At 35.3% G+C, this 14644-nt stretch overlaps 1 protein-coding gene across 1 annotated transcript in view; it reads left to right on the top strand.

Moving 5' to 3' along the window:
• LOC142982202 (uncharacterized) overlaps window positions 1–14644 on the top strand; it is a 67495-nt gene that overhangs the window by 51273 nt on the left and 1578 nt on the right. Inside the window, exons 4-7 of the mRNA XM_076128596.1 lie at window positions 10357–10532; window positions 11054–11160; window positions 11923–12116; window positions 13730–13842. Of these exons, the coding sequence (XP_075984711.1) occupies window positions 10357–10532; window positions 11054–11160; window positions 11923–12116; window positions 13730–13842 (590 nt within the window). The remainder of the gene's footprint in view (window positions 1–10356; window positions 10533–11053; window positions 11161–11922; window positions 12117–13729; window positions 13843–14644) is intronic.

Below are 14644 nucleotides of genomic sequence, written 5' to 3'. Positions count from 1 at the left end.
GTATACCATAATACTTTTTAAGATGGATTAATATCGGAATTAAACGAACAAAATTGTCAACCAATAATTTATACAATTAGGATTAAAATATCATAATTTTCTATTAAATATAATGTACCGATAATCCTGATTAACAGATATTCGATAACGTTATAATAACGTGTGAATATTTGGTAAATACGCGGTGAAAATAGTTGGATTCATATAAAGCCGTCGTTGTTGTTTCAGCATACATTTGCATATATAACACTGATTAACATATTTCCGACACACGCTCCGGGAAATCAGTCCACCGGGTAAATCATAACATCACGCCATAACCACGTAATGTGTAAACAATTTCATTATACAAATTAGTTGGAAAGGATCTGTGACAATATTGGCAGATTTTTGCTGCAAAATTATATGATATAATATATGATTTCTAAAGTACTCTTACTGTACCTACTCCATACCCCTGTATCCTTGGGAGTTTTAGAAACAAGTCTAAATTACCTATTAAGGAACCAATTTTATTCGTAAAATTAAATCTGGTCTGCTCAAAATCTATTCATAGGAATCCAAAAATCGCTGCAAAATATATTTGCCGAGTATGCATTTCGAAAAGACAAAACATAGTGTTGAACACTTCAGCTCAAAAAAGTCCGTAGTATTTTTCAGATATCAAAATCCAGTACGTAAAAATACACTGTGATTTTGTCCCGACGTGATAGACTGCTACACGGTTTTCCCCTCAACTTTACACAACACTTTTTGTTCCATTTTTCCAACAAACGCGTATAATTATGTCTGAAGTGGTTCAAACTACTCTCTGTTCTCAAGTAAATATAATCTTAGTTGGACAACTCTATTATTTAACACTAGCGATTCCAGCGAACTTAAGTTTCCCGCTTAATTTGTTGAAATAAATATGAACTTTGTTATTCTGTAGTTATCTTCTGGTCTACTACTTTTATGTCCGACCATTGTAGCTATATACTAAAGTGGTATGTTCGGTTGTCTTATATTGTAAGCAATCAGAGCAAATCTAGTCCATTTCACAGTTTTGTAGTCATGTAATTACGTAAGAACTTTTTATATACCGTTTAAACGGGAAAATTCACCCGGAATTAATTTTCCTCTTCTTAAAGCCTTATTAGTTCTTTTTTAAGATCAATGAGATTTTACGACAGTGAGACGAGACTGATCGCCGATCAATAAGCATCGCCGGAAGCATCCGTGAAGAAAATTGAGAATAATAGAGCCATCAATCACTTACTCTCTAAACTTCAATCAAAGTTATTTTGCGTATTTACGAGAACTCTCTTTGGTTTTAATTATTCAATACCATTGTGGTTCTTGTTCCTTTACCTTCATTACTTTGAAATAAACTTTCACGAGCTTATTTTACCTCAAAACCTTATACTAAAGTAAAATGTCATTCAATATAGATTCACAGAACGACGTAGATATCAACATAAAAACTGCCAACATAAAAATAAACCGAAAGAAAAACGTTTATAGCTTCGGCCTGAGCATTTTCTGCCAACAATCCGAACTATAAACCAAAACTTCACAACAAGGAAATCACAAAAGGTTGGCTATAAGCTATAACGTCTAACTGTCGTCGTGAAGCGATATACAGCACACGTTAACGTTTATTCTGCTACCTCCTGTAAGCAGGTAATAAAAGCACTTCATACACCGGTAACGGTAACATAACTCTGATAACGTTAATAGCTTCAACCGCAGTAAACTCACGTTCCCACCCCTCTCTTAAGCGACGAATAAAATTTTATTCAATACCAACATCAAATTATGAAGGTTACGTGGATGGTCAGCCAATGTTCCTACTTAAACAATGGTTTGAAATTGCCTAAAGTGGTGACCGAATTTCAAATGTCAATCACTTTGTTTCTCAGAACACACTGAGCTATCCGAATTCACTTATTCCGTTGCAGGAATATGTCAAAATTTGATGGTATATTATATCAACACGTATAGAGCTTATTAGCAGTCAATAACCTATATTTCATATTATCTATACCACTATTCAGAATAATGTCGGCTTCAAATGCGATGTCTATTAGTTACTAACCAAATTTGGCTGCGAACAGACCACATTTACCACAATATAGCTACTACAATTATATTGTCATTAATATTGCTTTCAGTATAATAATAATTGATAGTGCGTGACATAGGTATATATTTCAAGCTATCGACATTCACGTAGAACCACCCACGGACAACAAATAAAACAACTTAAAAATAACCCTTTTTATATTGATTTTATGGACTTGCGTGACGTTCTCTATACTATCTCCTATCTCCCACAGTACGTTATATGAATGGAAGATTACAACACATTGTCTTCTTAATAATAAATTAGTGTAAGTGATTCATGCAAAATGGTAGGTAGGTATCTAATTCTTTTTCTATTTTACCTAACCACCTAATTTTGACGCAATAACGCAATTTGACGCAAACTAAAATAAGTTAAAGTAGGAATTGCACGAAGAAATCTTGATAGATAATTTATCCTTTTTATAGAAGTCCCAGCAAAAGAAACGTAGAATCATCTACGCCATTTATTATTAGTAGTAAGTTAATGTTAAAAATAACATCTAATAATTCTAACAAATCAATGTTGCGACGTTCAGTCATGTCTGATCGATTGTCACCTATTTCTGACGCAGGCTAATGGCAGCCAAGCCTCTTGTTTGAACTACAGTTGACGCCTACTCATAGCACTGCAAACATGTGATAGGGTTTATTTGCAAGCTATTTCATTTGCGTGTTTGTACATGGAAATTGTTGGTTATTACCAAATCGCACGGCAATAGTTCCATATACCGCAAATATTCATGCTCTATTTCAGGTACATGAACTAAATTTTAAGGCATGTACATTGTATATCTCCTCCAAGAATGAGGATTTTTGATCAACTTCATTGGTCAGACAAGGTTTGGTTTTAGCAGACTTATGTGGCTAATAAATACGTACATTTGTTACAACAACGGCGAACGTCTTTGTTTAAACCGCATCCTGTCATCCACATTTTTTACCTATGTCTCACACTCCTACAAGTATTTTTAAAATGTACTGTGGACCAAAATCCAAAGGAATCATCTGTCCGGTCAGGTTAGACTTGTTTCACCCGTTTCTCTCCATCAGTAAATGCACTCCAAAATCCGAGCTTTGGAGTTGTAGGATATATTCTCTGGCGCATTAAGCCTCAATTCTCAGAATCAAGCCCCTATTCGCTGGATTAAAGTGCAATTCTCTAAACTTAGTTAGTGTAGTGCGAGCCGAGTATATCTTCGCATTAGGTGAAGCTGAGAGACGAAGCTCGAGGCTTGAAGATAATTCTCTAAGATAGATTTCTCCAGTAAAGCCGTAACAAGTGTTTTTAGAATTTTCTTTAGTTAACTTTTGCCTCTTTTTAGTATCTAAATCTTGCCTCTGATTGTGACTTTGCCCACAAAAAAAGATTTATTATTACCGGACTGCTTTCAGAGATAAAAAAAAAGCTTATATTATTCAAGAACAGTGTAGAAATATTTCCTTTGTTAGATTATTGTTTCTGTAGCTAAATAGTTTTTCTACAACGTCCGAAATTACTTCACAAATAAAGCAGTTTTTATCTGAAGTTAAACATAAGCATAGAAAGTACAAAAAAATACCCAATAAATATTATACAACACATTAAAAACTTACATTAAAATGTCGTATAACATTCCTCTTCTGAATGCATTTATAAGTAAAGTATCGCATTGAATAAGTTCTCAATGTAAACGAAGCCAGACGTACTCGTTTGTAAACAAGAAAGTAATATTTGTTTCATGAAACTGTTATAATAAGTTTTCACATTACAATCTGGGCAACGCTGTGGGTCGCCAGGTGTCCCGATTTTTGCGGGACATTTTATAATAAGAAAACTCATATTTCTATACGTTTTATTTCTTCCAGACACTTATAACAACATTTGGTAAAAAATCTATTGAATTTTGTTCCAAATATAATGTATTTCTGCTCATTCCCGAGTTGGTTTCAAGTCATATTCGGTCCGTAATTGTGATTACCTAATTTTGGCTACACTACTTCTTCGCACAGAGCCTTTGAATTTTAATAACGTCTCGAAGTTTCTCTTAGATATTTTATTAGTCACATACTCAACTCTAACCAAGTTTTGTGTTCAATCATGTATGTACACTCATTTATATTTCGGCTTCGTTATTTCATACATTTGAAGGGTCGAGACTTGATTTATAATCTCTTTAAGCTCTATCCAAATATTTTAATAGAAATAATGAGTATTAACAACGATAACAATTTATATTTTCTAATTACGCTGTCTGTATAAAACTAATAAATCCAACAGAATAAAATATCGATAGAAAATAATTAATACTCGTAGATATCGTGTTCTCTTTTCTATCATAAAAACTCATTAAAAGCTCCGTGGAAATAATGTAGGACCAAGAAAGAGGCGAGGTGTATCTTCTTTAATGAATTATAGGTATTGTTTTATATCAAGACTTTGTTAAAACTTACAAACGTTTTTAATAAGGTTGTTTGTTACTACAGCCCTTTAAAAGAATAAAGGCAAACCTCGGCTTGTTTATAAATTAATAATCAAATCGGACGTTCTTTCCTTCCGGCGTTTTATTTTTTGTTGGAAAGCGTTTACGACGTAACAAAAAAACTCGAGAGAAATAATACGAAGCATGTTTACTGTGATTTGTGCGAGAGGTCGCGCGAGTACTACGGGCCTCTGGCACGCATAACGCCCCCTTTCTTATATCGATTATTTCGTTCGTTTACTGCTGAACTACACTATTTCCCGGCGAGACGTTCCGACCTTTTACGTGTATTGAATTTTAAAACGAAAATATCTGAGAATAGCTTTTTTCGAACGCAAAGGTCGTGAGCCAAAAATATATAAGGAATTCTTACAGTATCGGTCAAGTACGCGGTCCAATTAATTAAACATTGGCATTTTTTACGATTCGAATCAAATAGGTACTGCTAACATTTTTTTTATATACCTAAAGAAACTTTTTATTGGTTGAGGAGTTTTCTCAGTATACTAGATTAAAACAAATACACCTACTTTATAAAAACGTCACTAATTTGTCAAATTGACATACAAGGTGTAGAATCCCGTAGGCTTAAAATAAAATGATTTTAATGCAATCTAAGCCAGTTGCGTAACGTTCGTACCCGATATAATGACTAAGGAAGTAAAGAGAAAAGATAAAGGTAAACAAAACAAACAATATGATAGTAAAATAAAGAAGAATGTATCTGCGAAGAGTTCCGGTGAAATCAAAAAACGTACGAGAACGAGTAATATCAAAGAAGATGGATTCTACAAATTCAAGAATATGATGAGCCGTAATATAAAATCACAATCAGACCCGATTCCTCGGAAGGTGACTAAACGAGCTAAAAAGCGTGTGAAAAGTGGAAGGTCCCCGAAGTAATCTCCATCCGTCAATTTAAAGGTGTCGCGATTACAAAATGCTGCTGTAGAGAGATCCCTTTTTAGTGATACGTTCTTAAAATACACGTTTGTAATCTTTACTTATGTTTGTATTTAAATACATTTTATCACCACTCTTTTTTGGAATAATGTTTATAGAATTATAAGTATAACTTTTAAAGTCTCTGAAGTAACTGCAAAATAGAGATTTTAAACCGCTTTGGTTAAAATATTACACAATCCGACAACAGCGGAGCCCCGAGCGACCGGCGGTAATGTTTTATTCTTTTTACACTCTCTACTCGAAGTGAATAAAGGAATATCGGAGCCGAACTAACGTTTGATTCGTTTGTGTTTCATTCATGAAATATTAATCCAAGCACCGCGTTTCCGCTCTCAAACGGATTCTATGTAAATAGAGAACTGTGTTTGTTAATGTTGCAAAGTTGCATATACGGGGATCTTGAGAGCTCGGAGACAATGTAGGGTTTGGTAAAGTATAATGCGATGCAGGTGTTTTAAATAATTGTATTCAGTAGCTAGCTCTTTTTGTCGTGAAAGTTTGAAGCGGGAATACATGGAGCACGTCGAGTACGACCCGACGAACTTTATTGAAAACCTCCGTCTGAATGGGGAAAATACGAGGGTACAGGCTCAGTTTACGACGTCAAATAATAGACTTCACTGAAATACACATCATTTTACGTAAAACCTAGGCACGCTTCGAGTGAACCGCCTCCTGTGAGACTAACAAAAATTCGTATAAAATTTGAAATGAATAAACAATGTGAGGATTAAAGTTTATAATGTAATAATGTTAATGGTTATAACATATTGTACACAGTTAACTCAACACAATGTAAGTATGAAACAATGTCGATTTGTATGATTAATTATTTTTGATAATATTATTAATTCCCTACATAAACAATATAAATTGGTTTTGTTCCGTACAGAGAAACTCCGGAATTTATATCAGTAGCTTATTAGACTACATGCTATTCATTGAAATGCAATGCAGGTATACGTGTAACTTATAGTACTAACTTAGCACACAGTTTTAAAACAAAACTACTATTATATCGAATCATTACTAACTAAAACTGTCAACTGAAACAAATAATTTCTGTAAAGCAAGAACCGATTATCGATTCAAAATACTGATCTCCTAGTAATGATTGGTTAAAGGTATATTTATTTTTGGTCTAGATTATGAATAATCTTTTAATACAGGTGAAGACGCGGGCTATGCTAGGTGTACTTACATTAATTAAAGAAGATTATTATGCACTTTTATTATCACGTTTTCCTTATACGAATGTCACCGGGCTGTGATATGATAAGATATTTGCATTTACATAAGCGGATTAAATAATTAAAAAATAAATATTTATCAATACGTAACATGTGTTTGTATAAAAAATAACTAAATAACACACCTCCACGTATGACAAAACATGATAATAAAGTCTGCTCGTGATGTTTGCGCTACATGTGTTGTGAAATAACTTGGAATAAACTAAAATTACGCTCAAACATTATCTCATGCGTCATATGTTGTCAGTCCACATTAGTGCCGTCAGTAAGTCAAACAGACTGGTTGTATGCCGCGACTCACATATATAATGGTCGCAATCACATAGCTCCGTAATAGTACGCCAGTCTCCGTCCAAAATGTACGACAGGATTCCCAATAACAAGCTGAGTGAGTTAATTTTATGTGCATACTCCGTAGTGTAGGTGTTTCCAGATATTGAGATACTAACTAACTTGCACATGCCGTGATCAAAGGATAACTTTTGAGCTAAAGCACAACTTTATCCACTACACTAGTTAGCAACCTGCTCTACATTTGGAAGATTCACATTAGTATTAGCAAGTTCATTTGATTAAGGCTTTACTGTGCTTCCTCTCACCCCTTTTAGGTATTAAATAAAGTATAGACTGAACAAAAATGACTCGCTCTAAAATCTTAAAATTGCGCTTTTTGTTAGATAGATTTCTAAGACTACCTCTAGGTATTACCTCCATGAATATTTCTGGATGTAAACCGATACGTTTGTTTCTGAAAGCGTCCAAAAGTCGACATCAACACAGACACGCCTCCACAAAACAAACAAGAAGCAGCAGACAGACTGCGTAACTTTTTGAAAAAGTCAACATTTAAAACAGTGTATTTATCGTTGTCAAAGTTAAATTCAAATAAACAAAAGTTATGCATTGTGCCAAACGGAGAGGGTACAGTTTAGTCCAAATTGAGATTTAGTCAAAACAATGGGTTCCGCAGTGCGACGCAATAATTCGGCCACCCTTAAAACGGGCGGAATCTTACCGCTTGTTTAATAAGTAATCTCCACGTCCCTCCTGCGAACATCTTGCCCTTGTAATTTATCGTGATGTGGAAGCAAACCCTGAATTTAAATTACACCTGAATTTTGTCGTAAGTCTTCGCCGAAGACGGACTAAGTTCTAGGCTTTTTAGCGCCGCACCTTGAAATTTATTGACAGTGAGGAATTCATTTCGTAGAGTTATGAGCCGATTTTTCTAACGTTTCCTACAAGAGTTCTAGATGTCAACTACGTTTTTGTTTGATGCTACTTGCTGTGGTTGTGATTTGGATGAGACAGATTACCGACTACACAAACATTTTTTATAGAAATCAAGAGAAAATAATGTTCTCTCAGAAAATAAATGTTGTCTAGACAAATCCAGCATTGGGAGTTATTTATCCTGAAATAGCGACAGCCGACTCATTTAAATAAAGAACTGGCTGATCCCTTGTCATGTTGAATCCCAACATCAGCACACTGGAGCACTTTCTTTCCTTGCCTTTCATTTAAGAGACATGGCTCGAGAATTTCTTATTATTCGTTTAAAATGGATATTATTTAATGTAGTTAAATATTTGGGAGAAATTGAAGGCAATAAAAGATTAAATTACTTGCAATATTAGGTAAGCATTTTTTATCAGATTTTGTCAGTCAGTCCTTTTAAGACAAACGAGACACAGGCCCATTATTTTGCGAATAGGTATCAAGTTAAACTACAAAATTGTTTAGTTTTGTATAAAAGAGTTATAAAATCTAAATATTGCTGTTTGTTAGTGTTCGTACAAAACTTGTACCTACATTTTGTCTAGGAGGGTAACAACATCTATGAATATTTAGTGCTTGTAAAATTTTACTACGCGTTTATGGAGCCTGACTTCGAATAGTGTTAGAAGTGTAAAGACACGAAATAAAATGCTTTTGGTGCATATTTTAAATGCGATGTGCTTGGATGCATTTTCCGGGGTATTCGAGCTGTGAAAATAAGTGTTGTAAGTGCACCAATTGGTGAAGTCAGTGCACGTTATTATCTCGTAAAATGTATTTAACTCTAGTCGTTACGTTTTTCCTGAGAACTCTTCAACACGACAGTATCTCTTAACATTAAGTCGATACAGTTGCATTTCAATATCCTCTCTTTTGGAAGTAGGATTATGTACTTTCGTTTGATTAATATTTTTCTATTCCACACAGATACGAAAACATATTCGAAATCTGATCCAAAATCTAAAAATACGTATGATCTCTGAGCAATATCAATTTCAGTTCCGCAAACTAAACTCAGCAAACATGCCAGCAAAATATAGAAGCTAGGGAGTTCATTCTAAATAGTTCGCGTTAAATATTTTCAAATGAATGGAAACATGAGCGAAGTTGTCGGAAACATCGAAGTCGAATGATTACGTCGTATGAACAAAGTACACGTTTACACTTCCTCCGCGATATACATATACATATGTTTGAAGATTTCTTTGTCCGACGTGGCGGGCCAACCTAATTATATTCTGTTCTCATATTCTGTAACAAGTAGGCAAGTCTTACGGGACGAAAAGTCTTCAGTTATTCAAGCGTGCCTAGCCCGCTCCCGATGGATTCCCTCCGTCTAACTGTATTATGTCCGTTCTATTACCTAAATGTTACTCCCAACTAGCCCTGTCTACTTTTGTCTAGATAATAGAACCACTATTGCTACTCTATTCTGTTCTAGTAAAACTTAATGTACTGGCTGGCGCGTCTATCCTAAATTTCTTAGAATATAATATATTTTCTAGACGATTTAACGTAAAATACATGTTATTTACTGGATACGCAAAACCTTTTCAATCTAGCTTGCTTCGAATTTACGTTTTAAGAATTTAAATGTGTGTTATTTTCAACAAAATACAAAAGGTAAATTAACGTTAGCGTTTGAAGATAAGAAACCTGTTTAGTATCTTAAATTGCTAAAATAATGTTAACGGATATTCTAAAGTCCTCACTATTCCTTACCTATGAATATTACACTCTATAAATTATCCACTATTATATTCGGTAGAGCAAACTCATACATGGCCTAAGTTTGTTTAATTCGTATGCTTGAACGCGCCGAACAAACAATCGTACTAAAATTCACGCTATGATAACTATGCTCGCTAGAAATTCAATGTGGACTTGTGGATCGAATTTCATGACCACATCGAGATATCAAGTGATCTACGATCAAATACGATACCGATATAACGTAAATATTACACCAATTTTATTTGTTGCATCACCGTCGGACGAAATCAATAATGGAGTGAATAACTGAAAATGTTAAGCTAATACTGTTTTTTGAAGAAATGACAACGTTTTTTTTAGGTGAAGAGCACCATTTGCGATTTTAACACATATTATATAGCCGGCTCTTTTTGTGCCGATAGACAGGCATAGAGGCGGCACGTACAACCCACACGGTCATTATGCTTCGTCTACCATATCTAAAGAAATACATACATGATGTCATGGCATATTCTCTGAGGAATAAATTGTATCCAGCCACAGCTTTGCTGGCGTGTTAACTGATTTTTTTTTTGTCACAGCAACATGGGTGAACCGGTGCAGCGAAGACCTAGAATGTTTAGACTTAGAAGAAGAACAACCCTTAGCAGAACTGAGCTCAATGCAAACAGACAAGATGACGTTGTTTTTCACGGAACTGCTCGATCACGACCGCGATGACGTCATATGCGACACTGACTTCGACCAATTCTTCGAGGTAGGAAGGTATCAACTTTGTGACATCTTGTCTTTCCTCTATACACAATTATATCCGTACAATATAAATCTGATCATCCAAATTAATGTACACGTCCTTAAATTGTTTACATATTTACTGTCGATATAGCAGATCAATAAACGATCAGCAATAATAACCTCAGACTACTTCGATTTAAGTAGACAACAGCGGCACGAAATGGTTTCTAAATTGCTTTAGTATTGACTGCTCCACTTTTAAATAGTTCACATACGGAGCTCAGTTAATCGAGCGCGAGTAAAAGTCAAACAAATTAAATAATAAGTTCGCTTCAAAACCCTTGAGCATGAAATGAAGTTAAACAACTAAAGGGTGCGAACTGCGAAGCTCACACGTTGTACCTGGCAAATAGACCGGCTGCTAAAAGCAAATATAACAAATTAAACCTCTAAATTCAACATTAAGTCATTTTCAACCTCACATTACTAACAATGGAATAATGAAAGAGAATAATTAAATTCGTTTCACGTCGTAATTTACAGAGGTTGGCGCATTTCGCCGACTGGTCGCCAAACTCGTCCGAATTCCACATACTGCTCGAGGTGAAGCGGGAGTTCATAGAACACTTCATCAATCCGTTACCGTCCAAGTGAGTCGACCAGTCTGTCTACTGTTACACCGACCAATCATACGTGATACTGAAACTAATCAAGTTTAACATTGTCTTTTCGGAATGAAAGGATACAAAGTATAGCGGTGCCATACCGCTCATTATTAGGGACGTCTTTGAAACTAGGACGCGTCGCTCGAAATTACCCTTTCCGTAAGCTGTACATATATCTTTGTTTACATTATGAGTCATGTAACTCTGCAAAGGTTCCTTCCGGACTAAATTACAGCCGTACAAATGCGTTATGTAACCGTCATTTTGTACTATGATATCCCATAAAAATAAATGCCAACCAGCTGCTGACATTTCATGAAAGTGCCCCAAAAATATGAGCACTTTGTAATGTAATATGCAATTTTGTAGGCGGTATATTTTCACAAGTGACATTTTCATGAAAAGTCGCTCGTTTTTACGATACATACGCATTTTAGTACGACAAATAGGCTATAAGTAAATTTAAGCTCTCGAAACAGGAAGATAATGAAAGAGAGTTTACGGCAAATGAACAACAGTAAAAGAGCGAAGTGCAGATGCTACTGTGGTAAAGACATGTTACTGAAGGCTGTTGAGTTTTCTTTTTATGTTACAAGTTCAGTGACTTCTTTGTTGTAAACGAGAGAATAGTATTGTCTTTTAAAATGTTCGCAATTCATAGTTTTTCTACGTTTGCGAACACATTCAACAAGACGACCATCTGGACAATTAGGTCATCTGCTAAAATAAAATTTATGTATAATGTAGATTCGCTGAGCTACCATACTATAGAAGAGTATGCGGTCCAGAAGCGAGTGGCATCAATATCCCAGGACGAACGACTCTGGAAGGTTGGCTGGCGAGATGGGCGTTACTTCTCAGCGAGATGAAGCGGTTCACGGATCTGCCACTATACCTGCAATACCTCTGCAAAATTCTCTTCCATGTGGTCGATAGGACAAGTAAGTATTCTTTTGAGAACTTAGCGCGATTTTCTACCACTTTCGACCATCGGCAACAGGCAATAAAATCTGATCAGCGGGCCTCTAGCGAGCGCCGAAGGAACTATTTTTGCAGTACATTTTAAATGTCAAACTCTCGATACTCGATAGTACCGCGTGAAGTATCACGCTACGCTGAAGTAGATTCTGATCTCCTCGACAAAAAATAAATCTATTGTGTATAGCTCTGTTATATGTAGGAATGAGGAACTAGAGGAAATTCATCTGCCTTTGCCCTTTGATAAGCCCGAGGCACTGCGTGCAGATGGCATCTAAACAGACTGCCAATGAGTGGGAGTACGTTTCTCCTCCCTCTTATAATGTTGAGTATGTGAAATCGCCCTGTTGTGTCGATGTGATTGCGAAATATACGATTTTAATTCGACGTCCTAGGATCGCAGTCATATAAAAGCAAAGAATTAAATAAACTCTATTATAATATGCAGTTTTTGGGTAATGATTGCTCATATACGAGTATTAGCCTAGTTCTAAAATTAGTCCTAATTAGTAGTAATTACCTCGAAAAATCACGGAGTTATTAAGCACAGAAATCTGTTAAAAGTTATTTTTTCATTTAACTTTGAGACTATTAACGTTAATAGAGAATATCAGTGATATGTGAGCATCCCGGGTAAGGTTGATAGACGGCACTAATTTGACGCGGGCGACTGCGGCCCGCCCCGGGACTCTGAATCACGTTAATCGTTCTACATGAAATGTTCTTTCGTGTGCAAGAGTCCCAACTCTCAATTTATTACGAATTCACAGTTAATTATTGTTGTAATTTTGCCGGGAATGTTTGTATTAACGACCCCATTGTTGCTACAGATGTTACAAATATTTTCGCTTGAATAATTGTCTGCGCCAAATGAAATTCTATCCTGTGTTTAGAATGATTAGGTTTGTCTGCAATTTAACCGAAAATGTAGTATAATAAAATAGTTAGTAGGAACACGAAACTGTTAACGTTTTACGGAAGCTTCTATTATAAATCAGAATTTATGATCCCATAAGTACAAAAAAGTAAATAAATGACGACGTTTGGTTATTCTCCAAAGGTTTTATAAATTTGGCACCTAGCACGGTATTGGTAGCCAAAATCACAGCGGGTGTTCGTTGAAACTAGGCGGTAGAGCGTCTGCTATTTTGCCACACTTATTTTCTGTCGTCGACCTTTATTTTAACTTTTTAATCTTCGCCCGATATTCTCATCGGGGAAGAAGAGTTATTGGAATAATATTCTCTGTCAACATAAAATGTTAGATAAAAACTGGAGTAATATCGTACTTTATCCCGGTGGAAGAATAAGTTAGTAGATAAGGAGAGTTTTCTAGTTACGTATGTTCAATTATTAGAGGATGCTTCTAGTATAAGTACCTATAGCCTAACATTTGAGAACTTTAAATTATGTTTCAACTTAAAGATTTGGAAAAAAAAATAATCCGGATGGTGGACCTTACGTTTTTCTTTTTGAGACGTAATAGACTGAATACAATCTGAAATAATTTTGAATTAAACGTCCAATTATTTACAAAGAATTCCAAACAATTACTTAAAAACAATTCTTCTTCTAGGTTCAGGGGCCATAACTAAACCAGCGCTAGCAGCCTTCTACCGCTCCGTGATTGGATTGAACGCGACACGCATCGACGAGATCATAGATACTGCGTACGATCGCATGACCAGTGTAAGTTTATAGCAATCATTCTGTATATAACTCCAAGATATATTACAGTTTGACAACTAAGTAGAGTCTTAGCATGCAAGAATTATCTAAATTATAATCACTAATTCTGTGTATTTATAAAACAGTAGCTGTATAAAACAGGCCACCGTCAACTGCATACGCCAGTTGGTCACTAATATGTTCTAACATTAAACCCTAAAACTCTGAATTTGTATGTCTCCGTAAGCCGCGAAACTTGCGTACAAGGATCTTCTACTAAGTTGGAAAGCTAGCTACTAGCTTCTACACACGACAAATCTTTTAGATTGCTATTCAGTCAATACTACAGCTAATACCAAAAGTGGCAACTGGCAAAACTGCCGTAAAACAGTTGCCAAAAATGTCGTTATAGTTTATGATTTAGCTGGCAAGCTTTATAAAAGTCTGTATATCATTGCACACAACATTTATATTCCAGCCAGCATCCGATATAAAAAGTGGTCTATTTTAATATATCGTCCCCTGTGACTTTGTCGGTATATTAGATAGTGTTCTTCACCCATGAACACATTATTTATGGTTATTACGTTCATGGTTACGCCTTATGAGAATATGGTCACCTTATGTTACTGATATTGAAGATTTTATGCACTGTAGTAAAGCAATTTCGTTTATTACGTAGAACCAATTTATGTGGTCGCAATACTCGCAATATTGTCGACGTTCAGCTGTGGTGACTCTATTCCTACTTAATTATCTTGTTTATAACTTCTGATTAATGAAAATCAAGATTAGGATGAACTCTTTGCGGGAATGCTGCTCT

This window comes from Anticarsia gemmatalis, chromosome 21 (genome assembly GCF_050436995.1).
Source record: "Anticarsia gemmatalis isolate Benzon Research Colony breed Stoneville strain chromosome 21, ilAntGemm2 primary, whole genome shotgun sequence".
In the NCBI taxonomy this organism is placed as follows: domain Eukaryota; kingdom Metazoa; phylum Arthropoda; class Insecta; order Lepidoptera; family Erebidae; genus Anticarsia; species Anticarsia gemmatalis.
The sequence above is the reverse complement of the archived record's forward strand: the minus strand, read 5'-3'. Positions and strand labels throughout refer to the sequence as shown.